A 19973-nucleotide genomic window follows, 5' to 3' on the forward strand; every position below is an offset into this window, starting at 1 on the left:
GTTAATTTATATTATTTACTTTTAAAATTTTCTATTACTTCAGTAATTGTTGACATGGTTAGGGTTGCGGTTAGGATTGCGCAAAACCGGTCATCGTGGCGATGTTTGGGGTATGCCAATGTCTTGCAGTGAGCGTCTGTCGACTGATATGATAATGATGATGACAGCAATTTCTGCCTGTCAACAGGTGCACATGGAAATGCATGTCTGCAACACGCAGTAACAAGCGGTTTAACGGTAACGCGTTAAGTGAGTACGTCTCGACGGAGGCGGCACAGTTCTGCGACGGTGAATGGTCACCTTTCTCCGACATACAGTCTAGACGACTCGGTTTTGACCCGTGAATGAATTTGTCATTGGAATGCGGAACGACAAATTTTATCGTGATTCATTGCTCCAACCATGCGCATGCGCCATCGAAGTGAAATTATTTAGATTTATTAGAAATTTCGGTCGTCAATTGAAAGGCGTGACGTGCCATAGCAACAGTCCTTCCAACGTTTTTATGTTCCGTATTCAGTATTAAAAATAAAAAGTAAACTAACTTTCTTATATATTTTTAGTACGAGATTTGGATTAAATGTTGTGGGTCGTAACAGAAACAACCGCCTATTTTGAGGGCCTTGATATAACCGATAATTTGAAAAAAATAAAAAATGGGAAAATGACCGACTAAATGTATTGTTCCAAAATGAAAAGAAAAATATTGAAAATAAAACCCTTATTTACCGAAAAAAAATTGAAAACAGCCCTCATTAATTAATAGCTGCGAAAATATATGTACGTTTAATATTTCTTAAAAGGCAGGATTTTGTTGTAATATTAAAATTAAAAACAACTAACGTTGTATGTAACTATGCTATATAGACCATAGGTTTTGGAATAATTAAATCGATGCAGTGACATTTTTGCGTGTAGTACATTCGCGAGGTTATTAAAATTCAATAAAAAGTCAATGGAGGCGTTTCAAAAATAACAATGAGTGCGCCACGTGGGTATTGAGTCCTGTGTGGGCATTCAGGTATTCATACACTATGCAAATGCCAAGATTTCTCCGGGCGTTTGTTGACGACTGGTTCGACCATTATATCTGTTCTGGAGATTGCATCGTGCGCCGGCAACTATTTGCATTTTAATTGCTCGAAATCTCGCTTACATGTTGTTTTAGTAATTCATACAGATATTCTTTTTAAAGTGCACATTGATTTGTTCTTTAATGTTTCTTTTTTCTTATAATTATCATAACTGATTTATATTGGGCCCACAATATTAATATTTTTTTTCTCTAGTATATTGTTTGTATTAATTTTCTTTATCAGATAATTATATTTGTGATATTAGTAATAGTCTATGGTTTTTGGCGTAAAAACTAGAAAAGGGTAAATTTGCAATTTGACATATTTTTAATCAACCTGTATGTGTAAGTGATAATTCTCAAACAAGTAATAAGAAATATGTATTAATTCGAATTTTAGAAACGCTTTTGCTTACTCTATTAACATTACGTTGTTTATTATTTGTTTAAGTTTATGTATTCGAAACCATTGATTTTTGGATAGGGTATACATACATTAAGTGACAGAAAGTGAGCTAGCTATAAATTGATTTCTACATCAAATTACCTATATTATATTGCTATATATCGTCCAACCAAACGATTAACGACCCATTTCTTGTTACGAAAAAAGACGTCAAGTTTTGATCGATGCGTTGGTCAGTCGATGCAGCACATCGCGGCTAACGCGTGTTTAATAAAGTCACTTGGTTACCGCTATTGCGCAACAATAGTTCATTGAAACGATAATTGTGTTTTATTGTGATTTTAATGCGGCTCGTAATTTCCGCCTGTCACGAAGGAAAATAAATACTAGTGTGAGTATTTTTAGTCGCACTACCGGCGAGGTATAATGCGTCAGCCCTAAAGTGCCCCTCGGAGTCATTGACCGGCCGCTAAGGTTTTTGCGCGGCATGCGGAGGTTCATATTTTAATAACTGAATGTACGGAAAGCATCGGGTAACGGTTGTGACGCCAACACACCAACACCAAAAGTGTACATGTCAAGATAGGCGCAAAAAAAAAATTTATTTTATTAAATCTTGCAATCAAGAGTTATCTTATATATTTTAATTTATTATAAAACCGTACCAAACGATGTTTTCTCCTACGGACTTACCGTTAAAACAAAAAACTAAGTCATGAGTATATTATATTAATTAAATTTATTAGACCGATAATACCACACGTAAAAATTTTCATTTACATTCTACTTTATACTTTTTAACATTTGTATATTTTAGTTGAGGAGTTTTTATAGATTTTTCCCTAATAGGTATAAAAAGAATTGTTTTGTTTTAATACACTAATAGTAGTTTGTGATTAGTTTAAAATTCAAAGAATTATTTGTTTTGATTGATTCTAATTGGTGATGTTTTTTTCGGCCCTCACACAACCTTGTGTTCGTTGCGTTTGACGTTTCAAAATTTGTTTTTGCTTGGACAATAATTACCTAATGACATCAGAAAGCAACCGCCGTCTTGGTTCGCCTGGCGCGATAATGAACTGATTGCGTGAAGTTTGTTACCCAATTGCAACTTTTAGAGTTACTCTATCTCATTACCACGAGTTGTTGGACGTCGAGAGCGGGATATCTTAAAAATACTGATTGCATTCCCGGTCATTTATATACACGACCTAGCGAACCGAAGTAGGATTAATAGACGTAAGTCCGATTGAAATATCTAGCGAAACAAAAGTTTGTTTCACGCTTTGAACTCTGTTTAAACTTTGCTTTGTATTTGCTCGGCTTTCTTTAGCTCCTCACCGATGGCGAACAAATAATTTTCAATATTTTTAACACATATTTTTAACTTTATTTCACATAATTAAATGATTGCCTAGTGCCTTGTACAATAGTAAATAGTAGAGATACTGTCGTCTGGCCAATTTATTAAATATTAAAATGTTTTTATGTTGAAACTAAAAGATTACTATGAAGCTATTTTAACATTGGCAGCATAACATGTCAATGCTATCAAAAATATGATAGTAAGATACAACTAACATATTTTTTACAAGAATACAAGATGCACTTGGTCGAGGCCTACAAGTAGCGACTGTCGATGAACCACGTGTTCGCGGCATATACTGATTTTTGTGAGTCTAAGACTAATATCAATACGTATTTTTAAGTATTAAAGATAGATTCCAATATTTATGCCGTGACGTCATGCGCTCATGAGTGTGTGCGCTTATTTGTCACACTTTTACCCATAAAAATAGTGATAATTTATTCGTTATCGCTTCGATATTACTTTGCGGAACAAATGTGAAATATGTTAAAGTTTTTACAATGAATCGTTTTGGTGGTGGCTTACCCATCGGGCCCCGGCGTCGATGACCGGCCGTTTTTACACAAGCCCCAACCGCGCACCTTCGTGATCTAGAGCAAAACTGCGGCTCACAGTGCATCTCAGTGACTTGTGCTATCGTCGTATATTACCTTTTATTTTATATTTCTTAACGCAGTATCAACTACGTGTAAAAATTCAGGTACCTTTTGGAAACGCTTATGGCGGATTATATCTCCGGAAGGAGCACACGTTTATTAGTTGCAATATAATAATTTAACTCATTCATGCTAATAAGAAAGTTAGGTACTTGAATTAAGAGCTAAGACAAAATTTACATAACGGACGGTTTCTTTTTTTTTAAATTCATATAAGCGTAGTTAATTAAAAAATGTTAGGATACCGAGAACTATGTTATAGTACCTTAAAATTTATTTTATAGAAATATGTATACATGTAAAGTTTCACATGCTCAAATTTACTGCAATGTCATATTAATGTCACAGCAATGGTTTTTGTTAGCAAAACGCTTATCTGTTTTGAGTGCTTGGTACACACGCGCACAAGTTTTGGGAAAAAAACGTCTGTTAACTTGTTTATAAAATCACATACACTGCGTATTAGCAATTTTTTGAAGGAAAAATAGAAATTTCATTTTTTTTTTGTTTTTGAGCCCGTGAGGACGTCTTAATATCAGTCGAAATAAGCCCCTTAGAAAGGCATAGACAGCCCTTTCCCAAAATTCACTGTGGTAACCTATATTGCGCCGTCCCTTACTAAAAACTGAGGACTGCGTAAAAATGACATATGGTAAATAATTATAGTAAATAGATGGCGGCAATGCATGGGCTCCATGTATAAGGAGGCGCGCGTACTGATATCGAGCAGGGAAAATAAAACGCTGTAACACATTTGTTTCTTCAATGATGAGACAGAATTCGCGTGTCATCGACAGGCGGGCGATAACGGCGCGGTGTTTTCGCGCGCGTTCGTCGGGGCCCCCGCGCGGGCCTCGGGTGAACGGCCAGACAGGCGGGCGGCCGGCCGTTAAACCTGCTTGGGACCCGTCCTGCGGCCTCGCCTCGTGCCTTGTGCCTTGCGCCTTGCGGAGCGCCTTGCGAGTAATCACTATGCTTCGATTAACGTGTCCACGCTGCCACTGCATGCTTTTTATCGTACACGGTGTGAGACCTTTGAAAGTCCTTCATGGCTCTAAGTCTACGCATATATAATAAAGTTCCACAACAAGGTTTAGACCATCCTTTTCTTAGTTATGAATCTAAAATAAAAATTATTTTATTAAATAAACGTTATTATAGCATTCATTTACATGGTTGATAGTATAATGTATATATCAAACATTGATAAATTTCATTTAAAAAGAGCAACTGTAGAGTTTCTAGCCAGCTATTCTCAGCAAATAAATATTCCAAGCCGCTGGTAACTTATTACATATAATGTTAAAATAGTTTAAGATTCATAAGTGCGTGTAAATGCCTTGTAGAACAAAGATATTTTAAATAGGAATTTTAAAAAGATAGATCGATTAAGGGTAATTAATTCATTCTATAAATAATATCTTACTAATCAAAATAAATTTTCTGACCTTTCAGTTATTTTTTATTTGTTAGTTGTTTATTTCATTGGTGTTAAGGCGAAGTTTTACAGATACCTTTATATTTATTGTTACATGTCCACTCCATGTTTACATTAAATTGGAGTAAAAATATACTTATAACTACTTAGCGAAGGTCGTGCCGTACGGCTTGCGCGATACGGAAAAACCAACATCGACCCCGATGTAAACAAGGATAGATGGTTTACCAGGAAACCTTTAAAAATAATGATTTAAAATTTTATTAATAATTTTTTATATAGTTCGACGAATAAAGACGGCGATTCCACGTATATAATATGTTGAATTTCAGTATCAGACATGAAAAAAGTATTTAATTTTTTGAGCTAACATTTGAAACCAATGATTGGTAACCGTTGTCAAAGAAACTTGTTGAGGACTAAAAATTCCTCCTGTCACTTTCGGTTCCGACTCATTAAGGCGGTAATTAAACAAGTTACGTACGACTATCTTCAAACCGGAACACTGATGCCTTCGCACTAGGGCTGATTCGCGGCCTAACTGATTACTTACGAATGAGAATGTACTCTCTAGATGAAATCAAGCGAAGCATAACAAATACTATATCTACAATGAAAAAAAATATCCAGGATCGTGACGAAGGCAACCAATCTGGGTGGTAAGAATGATAGAGGTTGCTTGAGAAGCACGCGGCAGATATCGAGGACTTATTACCCCACTAATGTCTCCGGAGCTCAAGGTCAAGTAGCGCCTCTCGGCAATTTCATGTCTCAATTTATTATTTGGTTGGCTTTTTCACCATGTTATCTACGTAACGTAGTTTTGCGAAAGTTCTAGTAAATACGTGAAATCCTAAAAGGGACTTATAAATCTGAACAAGATAGTATTAGAAACGTGCGTACTACCTAGCCTAATTCATAGTTGCTAAACATAGACCTTTACCGTTAAATTTAAATACAGGATAAACACCACACAAAGATTGATGGAGAGTAGCATACTCCGGGTAAGAAGAACCCACAAAATCAGATGCCTGCAATGAAGACGCATAACCAATTTTCACTACTCTTGCAGCCAGTATATGAGATGACCTAAGAGGCCAAAGCGGCTGGGGGCACATATGCACTATAAAGACATAAGAACGAGACTCCTGTAAAAGAAAGGAAAAGATCCAATTAGGATAAAAGTTGACCGGCCATACAATATTGATGATTTATTATTGATTTATAAACTGGCAAGAGCGGTCCAAATCAAAGAAATGAAAACTATTAACAATAGTTCACGGATTCTTCCGACCTGTGAGCTTAATACCGATGAAGCTGTAAAGGCCTCGGGCATCAACTTCTACAGAAACAATAGTAGTATTAACAAAACTAAACATTGAGTTAAACACTAAAAATTACTCACATTATTTAACATGTTAAATTTTATAATTTGAAATTAAATGCCTTCGTTCATTCATTCATCTATTTTCGATTTTATGTCCTTATATTAAAAACTTCACATTAACATGTTTTAATACTTTCATCGTCATACAAATATTTTCATCAACAGTATAGGTCGACATTGTATTTCTGTTTAAATTAAACTTTAAGGTATTATCATAATTAGCACAACAATCTTAACAGACTCAGTGACTAGGCGATTAATTATGTGTCGCAGGAGCGTGTTGCTACGTGCTGCTGGGCAATTCGCCATATACGGATATTCTGCAATTAGTCATGTCGCGCTGCGAGTATACTGTTAAAATTTTAATTTCAAAAGTTTAGAAGAGTTTCACTAAAACAGGATGGCTATGACTGAGAAAATGACATTGGTCTTTCATGGTATGTAATGTATTAAAAAACTAGCCGAATACAAAAGATATGACAGTTTAATTTTCTTGTTCCGCTTAGAAACTCCAAGCGTATCTTTATTTAGATATGTTATATGAATCCGCCGCCGACGAGGTAGGTAATTACAGGTAGGATGAGCACCGATTTGTTGTCCTAAGATAGTAGATATTTATCAAAGGCTAACGAGAGTTGCAGTAAGGAAAATCAAATTAAAGGAATGCTTAAACAAAGTCCAAGACAGCGATTGTTTTGTTTCGACTACACCGGAGCAAACGTTTTTATTTATACCATTTTTTATAACAAGTTGGGGTCCCGTAGAATAGTAGTTAAATTTTTATTTCATATATATTACGCAGTTATAAAAGTTATTTTTATTGTACAAGGTTCTCTTAATCGTTTATCTATGCCTACAGATATTGACTAATCTGTTATCGTTTTGATTCAAAATCGATTGAGAAATGTTTGTTACCTTTTGTTAGACGCCTAAAAAGTCCATGAGTAAGTTTTTCACCATGTGTTAAAATATTGTGAAATATGGTGAGTCAAACCACGAAGTCAATTTACACCTGGAATAAGCCATAATTTAGGTAACGCTATAAGTGGCATCATTCGATCAATAATTCAGTTGTATATATAATAAGAATTGCGCATCAGTCATGATGATTTGTGACAACTGTAACCTGATAAATATTTGGAGCGTAATTTGAATCAATCTTCAGAAGTTGACTTGCAACACGAAATACAGTCTTACGTAGTAAGTGAAAACTTTCAAATATAAACTAATTTTGGAACTATTAGAATAGTCATGTAACTTCATAATGATCTACGTACGCGTATTAAATTATAAATTGGAATAAATCTATTTTATAACATTTTATATCGTACTCGTACTAAAAGCAGGGTAATGAAATCTGGATTGACAAACGCTAACATGAGATATTTATCTTTCATCCGTAAAGCATAAGTCGTTGTAGTAGCCAAGGCGTTTAACTTCTTCAGAATGGAACACATTAAGTAATAGACACAAAATTAGTGATTTAATGTTTTTAATCAATGATTAAATGCCAATTATAATAAAATTATATTAAAATTAACTACATTAATATGCTTAATCTGATCTTTCTAATGGTTTGACACACTTTGCCCAGATATCTTATCAATACAGGTCTTAATTCTCCATTTGAATGTGTAGCTTATACACTGCTCTTAACATTTGTCACCTGGTTTTGAGTGCGTATGCACATTACAAAAAGAAGCGTTAATATACTTGCACAATAAAATTGAATAGACTTGTATCAATTTTACTTCATCCTGCTTGCAGTTGTATATCGCAAATAGTTTATCCCATAACGTTGAAGACACATTCAATAAGTAAGTGGATCAGACTTTGTGATTGCCTATTATTTACTGTATTAATGATGATTAAGTGATTTATTTATAAAAAATTAAGACAAAAACTGTGCGTACTATTTTTTTTTCATTTCACACAATGTTATTTTAATTTTGCATAAATGAAAACATTGTGCAAAATAATCCAAAGTAAATGATTTTGTCGACACGAATCTAAAGTTGAACTCGGTGTGTCTCAGTTCCACACTTCCGCTGCGCTCCGAAATTTATTTGATTCTTAAAAATGATAACAATGTAAAACACGTATCGCGTAAGGCGCTCAAACGTAACGTAAACAAATGAGAAGGAAAATTCACGTTATCAGTCAGTTGAAATATTCATCGGTTCGCTGTCGAGCCCGCCGTTGACTGATTTATTTTGCTGCGGCGCTACGTCGAAAACAAAATTTCTCCACAGACGCCGCACGGTCTGGCCGAGGCGATGCAAATGAGAGCCCGGACGGTCTCCTCGTGTTCCTGACGCTATAAAAATCTACTAGATGCATTATTCTTCTACCTAAGTGCTTAATAGAAAATCCGCTGAATAATTCACTAGCCGAAGACGGCTAATAAAAGCGTGCTCAACAAGACGTCGCTCGATATGCAAAGAGATGAGATCTATTCAAGAATAATATCCTTGGTGGGATTGTTTACGGCGCAGCTTTTGGTTGGATTGGTCCGCTAGTTCGGCTGCATCGCAGCGGGCCGCCGGTACGCAGGTGGGATCGAGCGAACGTTTGCGCCGGCTGCTTTTTCATTCTTTGTTTGCGCTAAGGATTTGCATACAGTCGGAGAAATTGCGTACCTGGCAGAAGAGACCCGAAAAAAGGAATTCGTGTAGTTTTGTATGCATATGAATGTTACCGAGTACCCCCTCGCCTTGTCTTTTTCTTTTAATGTATTATTTGAAACTCTCTGATACATTTACATATTTGTGCGAGATTTTTTTTTTGGAATTTTTTAAAAAATATTGAATATTTTTTTTTGTAGCATCCAATATTTATTAAAGCTATTCATTATTATTATGTCAGCCGTTAGACGCTCACTGTAAGGCATAGACATCAAGATTACCACGATGACCGGTCTTACGTCCATGTCGTTGGGACACAGAATAGAGGTCCTACCACGCCACGTCTACCGACTCGTCACCACACGAGATTCTTTTGGCCCCAACGACCAAAAGTTATTACAATGTTCAAAACTAATACATAATACGAACATATATTGGCTTCTATAGCTTTTTACGAATGTGTTATGGTAAATCGTGAGCCATTATTAAGCACCAACACAGCGTGGTCCAACATATTGTTACGTAATTTTAATACAATGGAGCGATTTCAAAACATTGCATCGAATAGTTCATGCATTGGGCCCACAGTTGAAATACACGGTTGTCGTTTGTAACGTCACGTATCAATATGATAGGAAACGGAAAACGAATCTTTATAAATACAAAAATCGTGATTCGGACGTTGTCGTATTATGCCCGTGTAAGACGTCGATAAAACTTTTTGAAAATTTTATACACTCTAATTTCATCCAACTTTTACATTTTTGATAAACAGCCCCATAGGTACTGGAGTTTATCGGATTATAAGATGTACTGTCTTGTCTATTTTATATTTTAAATTTGATTCCCAGGCTGGATGTCAAATTTGAGGTCTAAATAATCAACCCAATGGCATCATAAGCCTGCCTGTATATACGCACAATCATTTTGGTTCTGCGTTTGTGCGACTGCGTTCAGTATTGTACTTTAATATTTAAATAATAATAACACACCAAACAGTATTTATACATAAGGAAAGCATCTGGTAATGATCATTTCATCATTCATGATCATTTCAACATTTTACCTCTCTTTATTGATTAGAGAATTTATTTGTAGCTCGAAGGCGTTTCGTTGTTTTTTTTTAAAGAAAAGAAAAAGTGGGAAATTATTATCAGTGGTCTAAATTTTGAAGTGGATATGTGCATCTCAAATTTCAAATATTACCATACTGCACAAGATTATTATTGAATAATGATGAAATATGTCTTATTTATATCTATACAACTTTACACTAAAATATATATGGGTTATATATAAGGCACGGCATTCCTTGGGCGAAAATCAAAGATATGTATTAGTATATGTACACATATAATTTTTGATTTTAATGACCACGTGTAAGGTGATTTGAAATTCTAATGATCGTTTTTGTGCCCTAAGTGTCTAATATTTTGAAAATAAATGCACAAAAGAATAAAGGGCTAATTTCATTAAAAAGAAACATTGGCTTCGTTATGTTCTCAGGCGACTTTTCGTATTAACACTTATATTTATTGTACCAGTCTATGTGCCCAAGAATATTAATAAATGTTAAGAAAACAGTGATGTACATAAGGTTAGCATAAATAATAGTAGAACGAAAAACTTGTTATACCTTTCTCTAGATTTCATAAAATTGGTGAATGTTTTGTACGGTATTACAATACCGCGTCTACCCCGTCTCTAAATTATATTGTAATAAATTTAAGAAGTGCATAAAACAAAAACTTATAAAAAACTATTATAGTGTGAAGTATTTTTAAGCGATAATAGAGAGCTTGGGAAACATTTGTTTTAACTACTGTATCTAAAATATTGTAAAAGTGACCACATAAATAAAACCCTATGAGTTTTTCCTGGACTCTTCCCAGAGTAGTGCGCGCTTAGGACAATTGTGGGTTTGAGTTGAATGATACGTTATAAGGAGGTTGAATTTGATTGTAGGTTTCTGTCAAATTGGGCTCTTCCGGCATTTATCTCATGACGTACACAAGTGGTGACTTTAAATGATCCTATGTGAATAATAATATGAACAAATAAAACAGTTTCAACTCTGTATTTACGGCGAGTGTACACACTGGCATGGCATGTATAACGTAGTAACATAATCAATTATCGACGAGGAAGCAGGAAACGCGCGTATCGGCAGAGGCGCGAAATCATCGATAAAGTAGCTGCGGCTATCGCGAAGCGAACCGGCGCGTTTGTCATCCTAATCACGTGGCCTTCCGCGCGGTTATTACTTGCTGACGACGGAGCAGCGCGTTAGTTGAGTCGGGCTGTCCGTGCCGGCACACCGTCCTTATCGGCGCCGGCCACCACCGGCACGTGTGTAAACATTGTGGCACAACAACACGCGGACGCGAAGCAAGGACGACCGCGATGCGGACCTACCGGCTACCCACTCATAAACACATGGTCGTCAAAATAGTGACGTCGTCTACCCGCGGCTAGGCGCCCGAAAAATGGTAGTCGCGTTTCACTCGCCCCACCGGCGTACCATTTTGAATAGTGCTTTGAGTATCTGTGATTTGTTTGTATTAGTAACAATGGTTTTTGTGTTGTGTTGTGTTCGGTGAATGTACGTATAGTGGTGAAATTATGATGTCAGTGAAAGAACATAACAACAATGAAAGTAAGTCCACCCGTCTCTTCGCAGTTTTAGATACGCGAGTACGCTTCTGCCGATATGTCAAGGATGTCGCCTTAATGGATTCTTCCAACTGACGGCCGAGGAACTGCGCAGTTATTTTACATAAAGGCTTACCGTATACTCTGCTGGAACTTAAATTCAGGGCCTCTCCACGACCTCGTAACCGATCCGATACGGGGATGTCATTTAATTTTTCATTATCATAGAACTGTTTGTTTACAGCGTTGCATTGCGTCAATGATGTAAACAAAGAGTCGAGAGGTATTATTTCATAAATAGTATTACAACAAAGCGCAAATAGATTATTTGACATATTTATCGGAATGAACTTGAATAGTATTCACGTCAATAGTGTAACTCAAAGTGTTATCTAATTGCGTCATGGACTTACTAGCAGAAATCGGAACTTTGCTAGTTTTATCGCTAGAAAAAATAATAAAAACGAGCAATAATAATGTTGCCGCAGTGCTAAATTAATTTACACTGAAAACTGCAATTGCGGTCCGCAAACGACGAGGGCGGCTATCTTGCACCTCCCACGCCAATCTACCGGCGGCTAGTCGCATTCCACGCATAGCTACCACAGGTTGTCGGCCGGCACCGTGGCCGGTTTCGACCCGCTTGCAATGGTGACGTAGCAACTCGTCTCCGAGCGTTCGTCGGCCCGCGTGATGCCATCCACGCGAGCCCTTCCGCTCCCCTCCGGCCCCCTCCGGCCGCCGCGCGCCGTCGACCGGAACGGGACAACCGAACACTATCGCGCGGCTCCGCTTACGCTGGACGCCGCTATTGCGCAGTTTAAATGCAAACTAGTTATAGTATCATCTGGGTACCGAGATTGCGCGCGCTTTCGCCTCCATGCCATTATGCTACGCCCAATTTTATATCTTGCCCTTATACTATCTGCGAAATGAAGACGTCACCTTAGCCATTGAAATCTAATAAGCGCCAAGTATTGATCCGCGGTAGTAAGCGATAAACGTCAATAAAATTCCGCCTCAAAGCACTCGCTACAACGTTCAACGGAAACTTCCAGAATGTTATGTTCTTGTATAAGTTAAGCTTCCGACAATCTGAAAAGTTGCAAATTGCCGAAAGTTGTGTACTTTTTATACGCCTAGGCGCTTTGAAACGAAGACCGTACTGGCTTCGTCTCCGTCTTTTGTACAGAACAGTACAGATCTTAATGCTAATTCTTGGTTGTAGCCTGATTTTCAATCGTACATACGAGATTCACATTATTCATTACTTCACTCCTGTTAATAATCATTTGGGACAAAATTACTTTTTAAAATGTAGAACTTTTATTAAGATTTTTGATATAATAGATCGCGATCCACATTGCCATGTCGCGCTTGCAAATAGACATTATCGACGTCAAGATTAATAAAGAGCTTACTTAAGATACTGCCTAATCCTTAAAACAATAAAAGTTATTTTGTAAATAAAGAGTGGGTAGTTAATTAATAACAATTTTTATTGTCGTATTAATACTTTCTAGTATTTTTAGTCAGGTTCTTACATTACATACCTTATTTCTTGTCTTGCAAAAAATAACAGACCTTGACCTGACTGGATTGATTCGTAATTTATTATTAAGTAAATATATTTAGCTACCCTTAATCCTTTTAAATTTAACTACCTGCGTTTTCTTCGATTGACTTGGATTAGAAATTTGCACATTTTGTCCTTCATATAAACCAAAGGTTATTATTAATAATATCTTATTTGTTAAAAATGATGTTTGTTTATTTTCACGTATTTATTACTAATCACATGTACGGAGATTTTATATAAGTATAACACTATAACAGCTTGCGTGATCGTTCCGAGCGTTACAAATGACAGTAGTAATCTCATCCTTACATACGTAACGTATAACGTTTCACACTAAACTACGCAGTTAGTTGCTCGTGGACTGGTGCAGTCGCATGATGCACGCGTCTGCACTTAAAATACACATGTTTTCACTTCTTATTAACTTTGTCATTTTTTAATTACTGAGTTCCTCGCTCCATAACGAAATTTTTGAATGGATTTTTTTTCTTCTTTCTTATAAATTTTGGACATTTATATTGAGAAAACCTAATTTGATAGAAACCAAAAAGACATTACGATCCCTTAAAATGACTCGAAACTATGAAGGTTCTCAACACGCTCTGATCTCAGTAGAGTCCACATTAAATGTGGTCGGGTGTTTTTTTGTAATCCCTTGTACAGATGTCTTAAATACATTATTACGTTTTTAGAGCACAAAAATATTCATTATTTTTTTCCAAAAAGACTCCTGAACAATCTTTATATCATTGCTTCCCGTCAACCATTGTGAGAAGCAGTGGAACCACTACCCTTTCGATCTATTTCACTTCGTTTAGGAACGCAGGCGCTGCTTCTTTAGCATCTTGAAATCGTTTCCCAAGAGGTATTTTTGGGAATGAATGAAAATAGCATGTTGCAAAGCTGGGACTGTTAGGAGGTAGGCCCAACAATTGCATACTTACCTAGTCTAATCAATTGTTCGTCTACCCGCGTGCGCTGATGCGTTGTCCCGATGACGAAGGACTACTGCGTGGACGGTGTTCTCAAAATTCTGGCAAACAAATGCTATGCTTGCATACTGCCTGCTCGACTAAAGAACTTATTCCTTTCTTAATTTTTGCAGCAATTTTTATAAAGATATCATCCATTGAGGGTTGTCTCTTGGTTTCAGAATCCAACAGATCCAAGTTACATTATTTTTGGTGACATTTAATACATCATGCGAGGCACTACCCTCGAATTTTAATATTATTTTACGGCACCAATGAATGCGACAGCGTTTTTGAGCTCTAGTCAAAATATGAGGTATCCAACTAGCACCAAGCTTCCTAAAACCTAATCAATCGTGCATATTAATTATTGATTGAATTTTACTCTTATGTCTCCAACTTGCTTAAATTTGCTAATAATCATGTGGCGGACAACTTTGATGGCGGATCATCACTACGGTTCGGAAGGCATTTGAATTTATTACACCAAGTGTAAATAGTGGGACACTATGAAGTTTCATCACCAAAAACTAACCTCGCATGATTTTGTAGCTGGAGACAATAGTTACGCAAAAGTGTTAATAAATTGTAAAACGAAAATTTTTGCGTGTTAAATCCGTATCGACAATAAAATGTAACGTAATTTTTAAATTGCATGCATGCATCTTTTCAAGTACCGAGAATTTGACATCAGCTATGAATTATCATACTCCGATTTAATACCAATCTTAATTGGTATTAAATCGTAGTTAGTTAATTAAATTGACGATTCAAATTAAATAAAAAAGCAAGAGGCGCTTTTAAGTTAGACAACGCGCCTTAAAATAAACGAGAGCTTCGAACGGTGGCGTTTTATTATGAAATGTCACGTTGTGCCAGACGGTACATAAATAAGACTGAATTAACTCGTCTGCGACCTCTGCAGACGGAGCGATAAAGTTCGCTCTCGCACCTTGGATTATACGTACTGAAAAACTAACGATACCAAGTACCACTCAATATGACACGTTGATAACAATCGCTCGCTCTAATCCTTAACCCCAACGGTGCTGTTACACTTTACGCTTTATTGGCTAATAGGGCCAAAATTGTTTTTATTGCACCACATGCTAACAAGGTTGAATTTATTATACGCTTACGTAACACTGTAAGGTTAAACTACATAAGACTCGACGCTTTCAAAAAAATTTTTCGTACAAAGTGAAACTACAGAAGTGTTAAACAGTAAACGTGAAACACTTTCACAACTAATATTTAGACGGTTATATTCAGTGATAAGTTTTTGTATCGAAAAAATTGTCTAAGACAAACTCTTAAGGAATCTAGTGTCATGTTTAAGTCCTTTAGTAATGACAGAGAAGATTTCTGATCAATGTACTTAATACTTACTGTCTTGTATGGTTTATTACATTGCGTTTTGTGGTGTTAAAAATTTGAAGTTGAACCCATCATCATAGAAATCAATTCAGTCGTAAGATGTCCGTCCACGACTACGCGTAGATTACATACACCAGAGATTTCCAGTAAGACCGGTTGAACACTGCTTGCATTTAGCGTCTTTCGATTGTCATAATCCAATATACTCCTTTTGGAAACACTCCAGTTTTGTTTTCAGGCAGAGATAGATTGAAACTTGATTTCTAAGAATCCGCCAAGTGATTATAGGTGCCAGTGATTATGCCTATAACCCAATACTGCACTAGTTTTTTATCAATACAATAAATAAGTCGGATTATTTATAAAACAATCGACCATTCAAAATTCCGCGCACTGTGCTGCAACGAAAGTACGAGTCATAATAACTAACAGTGATGATTCATTCAGCCGAGGAAAATATTTGGTAAACGTCGCGTGGGTGGGCGACAGGTGAACAAGCTCCGACCGCTAGGACTCCGCGCTGTTTACGAGGACTTGATTGACGCGTTACTCTCGATCGCCCTGTCAATCACGGAACGTCGTTACAAGCGTTTCATTGAAAAATTGAAGATTACTTTATCATTACCCATCATAGCAATGTACAGAGTGATTGGTTACAGATCTAAAAGTTTAAAAGTGATGATTGTGAAGCTCATTTGCTGCCAGTTTATTACCATATACACGGTAATAATAATAAAGTAAAAAATAGCCTTTTCAAATTTAGTATTACTTTATATTATTATTCGTTATTGTTTACTATCTGTCCCTTCATACATTGTACTGCTATCAATTATTAGCCTATTGCATTCCTATAGAATAAATCAATTAAAGTTTAGTGTGAGCACTTTATACAGAGTGATGGAAAATAGTCGTAATGGTTAAAAGCATTTTCTTGGACAAATGAACTTACATATACATTCATCCAGCTTTACACCCATTACCAATCGGCAAATATAGCGCACTTCAAATTCTCTACATAAATTAAAAGGTCAACGTGTTTTTACTACCGTAAGTAAGTAATAGAATGTATATTTAGTTTGTGGTCAAAAATTTCTTTTCGATATTATATACTGTTATATAATATTTTATCGTAGTAAGTTTTTTTTTTCATTTAACAATATTGTTAATTCCAACGTGTAGATTTGTGGTCAAACAGTTGCTGTAGCGCCTGTTAGGTTTTCACATAAACCGCACTGGTCGCCTATAGACGCCCACGCAGCGTAGGTTGACAATGATCACGTTTCGCAGCGCCGGCTTCGGATACAAAATCTTATATAGGGCTAAAACTGTTAGTGCTTTCTTGTATTACGTGAAAGCACACTTTTTTATTACGCGTCAGGTACAGGTATGGAAGTCTTTAGCAAGCAGCCCTATTATATTCTCTATTATATTTTAACTTTTCACATGCCGAAATGAAATGCCAAAAAGTGCCTTGTTTTTTCAGTGTTAAATGAGTAAAATCTATAGAAGCGACTTTATTGAAAAAAATTTTTTTAAAAACTTTTATTTATTTTTATTTTTAATTTGGAATTTTAACCTTGTTAGGATGTCAAAACCTTATTTTAACCATTATACATGTACATTCAACTATTTAACAATCACGGCGAAGAAAAGAATTTTCAAAATAACTAGCCACTTTTGAAAAAACAGCCTTAAAGTAAAGCGTTATGTGCAATGTTTATTCTAGCTTTGTATGTTATTGACCTTCGCACTAAATAATTATATTTTTGTGTCAGTGGGCGTCGTTGGCGGCGGCATGCCGGAGGCTTCCGGCGGCGAGAGGCGGCATGTCCCGCTGTACGGGCGGCTGGTGGCCGAGGAGCAGTTGGCGTCCATGAGCGCGCCTTCCGACATTCAGGTGAGCGCTAGAGCGCGCAACACCCGAGCTTTCTGCCGCTACCGTTACCCCCCTCAGGTAAATGACGCACGAGGCGGTTTGAAAATGCCGCACACTGCATCGGACCGTGCCTGAAACTTCACTTAACTTTGATACGATTGAGGAATTCCAACGAAAGAATCGAATAACTTTTATTTGGAAGGTTCATTTTTTATGAATTGTTTTTATTTTTCGGACACTAGCACTAGAACACGGTCTGATATGGTGTGCGAAGACTTTGGTCAGGTAAAATTAACTTCACTCGACTAAATTATTTAATAAATTGTAGACATAATAACGTCTCTATTGTTTGCGTGCTGTACACATATTGTTGTTCTTCTACAACTCTTCAAAACAGTCTACGACTGCTAGCATATTAAATTGAATCGCAACCACGACTGTCTGAGGGACGTCTGAGGACAATAACCTGCGGAGAAACTTGCTTTGAAAATGTTGATTAATTGAGAGACAAGTAGCGAGAAGTAACGCTCAGACTTTTGTAATAATAATTTCATTAAATAGATTTTGCACGACGCATTGCAAAAGTAAATTCCTTAACAAAAAAATTAAAATAAGAGCAGCACGTCTTACGAAATATGGGAAAGTAAATTAGATCTCGATTAGTTTTACTACCGGCCTGGACTAGTGCGTATTCTCTCTTAAACGCGCGCTCTTGTAACCTTAAGTTGCTTAATAAACAAATGGCCTTAAGGACTGCGCGCGTAAAAATTTCTTTTTACTATATGAGGATCGTGTTAAACGAATTTATTTAATAACCTGTCATAATTCGGATTTTATTCTAGTTAATTGGACATGTCGCCTTGACAACAGTGAGGTGATTATGTGTGAAGCAATCGTTCACTATTAATTGCGTTATTCAATAGATGTTTATTCAAAACCGTCTCGTGTGTTAAACTCTCTTTTAACGCCTTCTCTTTGTTTCTGTTGATGTCAGTATTGTTGTATGCAGTTTGGCAATAATTTTTTCGTTTTGCTTTCACACATTATGTAGATTGATATTTTTTGTTATTGTTATTATTATGTAATGTCTTAATTTGTATTGCGTATGTATTTGCTTATAGCTACAAATTGGTTTATCATTTATATCCCACATATTCTACACTTAGCACACGTTTCTAATTATGAGATCACGTTTTTTCACTTTAATGCATCTCATTTTGTTTGCTTGCGTAGATTTTCGCTTTATGTTTATTCTCTTAACCCTAATCGGAGTTTCTTTTGTCTAGGCTATGCAAGCACGAATACCACACCACTTTCGAGATCCTTCGACGGCACCGTTAAGGAAACTCAGCGTGGATCTAATCAAGACATACAAACACATTAACGAGGTAGGTTACTATAACTGTTATACAAACATGTACTTTTAGATTATAAAAGTTAAAGGAAAGTTGAACACCTAATTAATAGATTTACTTACACAAGTGAACCATGAACTCTTTATGAAATGTATCTTGTTTACAATTCATTTTAAAACATTTGTTTAGCATTTCTAAATTTCAATCTAAATATAACATCGATCTTGCTGGTTTCACGTTAAGTTTTATTCAATTCAAGGACACGGTGGTAAGTAATAAGGAAATGTTAACTTGCGTACAATTGTAATTCGAAATTTAGTTTTTGATTGGGAATTGGCAATAATAGTAAAGATTCTTTTCTTATTTGTACGGATAATTATAACTTTAATTACTCGTAATATTGCGCTCATCGCGGTCGTATTCTGAATCGATTAATTATTTAACCGTTCATCTGTGCGACGCACGCGGAAATTGTTCGGCGGCCTTCTCCGAGTTTACATATTCAAAGCGCTCGTGTATTGTGACATATCCTACCTATATTTGCTTACGATATTAATTGTATCACGGACAAGGAACTCTGCTTACTTTATTCTTTGTGTATTTTATTTAAAAGGAATTGAATCTTTTAACTGTGGCCGTTATGTGGCCCACTTTATAAGAGAAAGTCAAGAACAAATAATTGGAAATACTTTACTTACAAAATAAAATGATAACGTAACATACGCATAGACAAATCTATATCTGAAAAACTGAGAGATGACATGGTTCCGTCAGGGATAGGAAATTATTCTATATCGTGTTATAAACATTAAAAAAATTATGTAAATGAATTTATTACCGTTGTTTTAATAATGATAATTTTATACGAAACAAAAAAGATATACGAAACAAATTTGTAATAAAACATTAAATGGTATTATAGGATTTTCAAATACACGGTCTGACCTTATCCGAAACATCGTGGGCTTTCCGACCTGGTTTTCAGAAGGCGGTTGGCGTGGGAGCGAAATTATAGCGGCGTGAATAAAAAAAAACTCAATGAACTAGTAAACTGCTCAATGAAGTAGTGACCGGGTTACTGCTGCGCCAATTTTTTTTACTTTTATACTTGGTAATGCTAACAATAAAGTGCTTTAATAGAAATACCGTGTTGCTAATTGTACAAGAACCCTAAGCAAATGGTTTAGCTGTTTGATCTATAGCTGAAG

General features: G+C 36.1%; 1 protein-coding gene across 4 annotated transcripts in view; it reads left to right on the top strand.

The window, feature by feature from the left end:
* Window positions 1-19973, top strand: part of mnb (minibrain) — a 128920-nt gene that overhangs the window by 4321 nt on the left and 104626 nt on the right. For 2 of the 4 annotated variants that reach the window (XR_011109094.1, XM_068776180.1), the window contains exons 2-3: window positions 17310-17488; window positions 18697-18798. Coding sequence is in view for 3 of the 4 variants with exons in the window: in XM_068776180.1 (XP_068632281.1) it covers window positions 17310-17488; window positions 18697-18798 (281 nt within the window). In the remaining variant the exon portion in view is untranslated. Of the gene's footprint in view, window positions 1-11257; window positions 11612-17309; window positions 17489-18696; window positions 18799-19973 lie in introns of those variants that run through there. The other 2 variants (XM_068776181.1, XM_068776182.1) reach the window with 2 other exon arrangements.

The sequence above is a fragment of the Battus philenor genome, unplaced genomic scaffold (assembly GCF_028537555.1).
Source record: "Battus philenor isolate CCGP_79_NKW_IND1 unplaced genomic scaffold, ilBatPhil1.0.hap1 SCAF_11, whole genome shotgun sequence".
NCBI classification, from domain to species: domain Eukaryota; kingdom Metazoa; phylum Arthropoda; class Insecta; order Lepidoptera; family Papilionidae; genus Battus; species Battus philenor.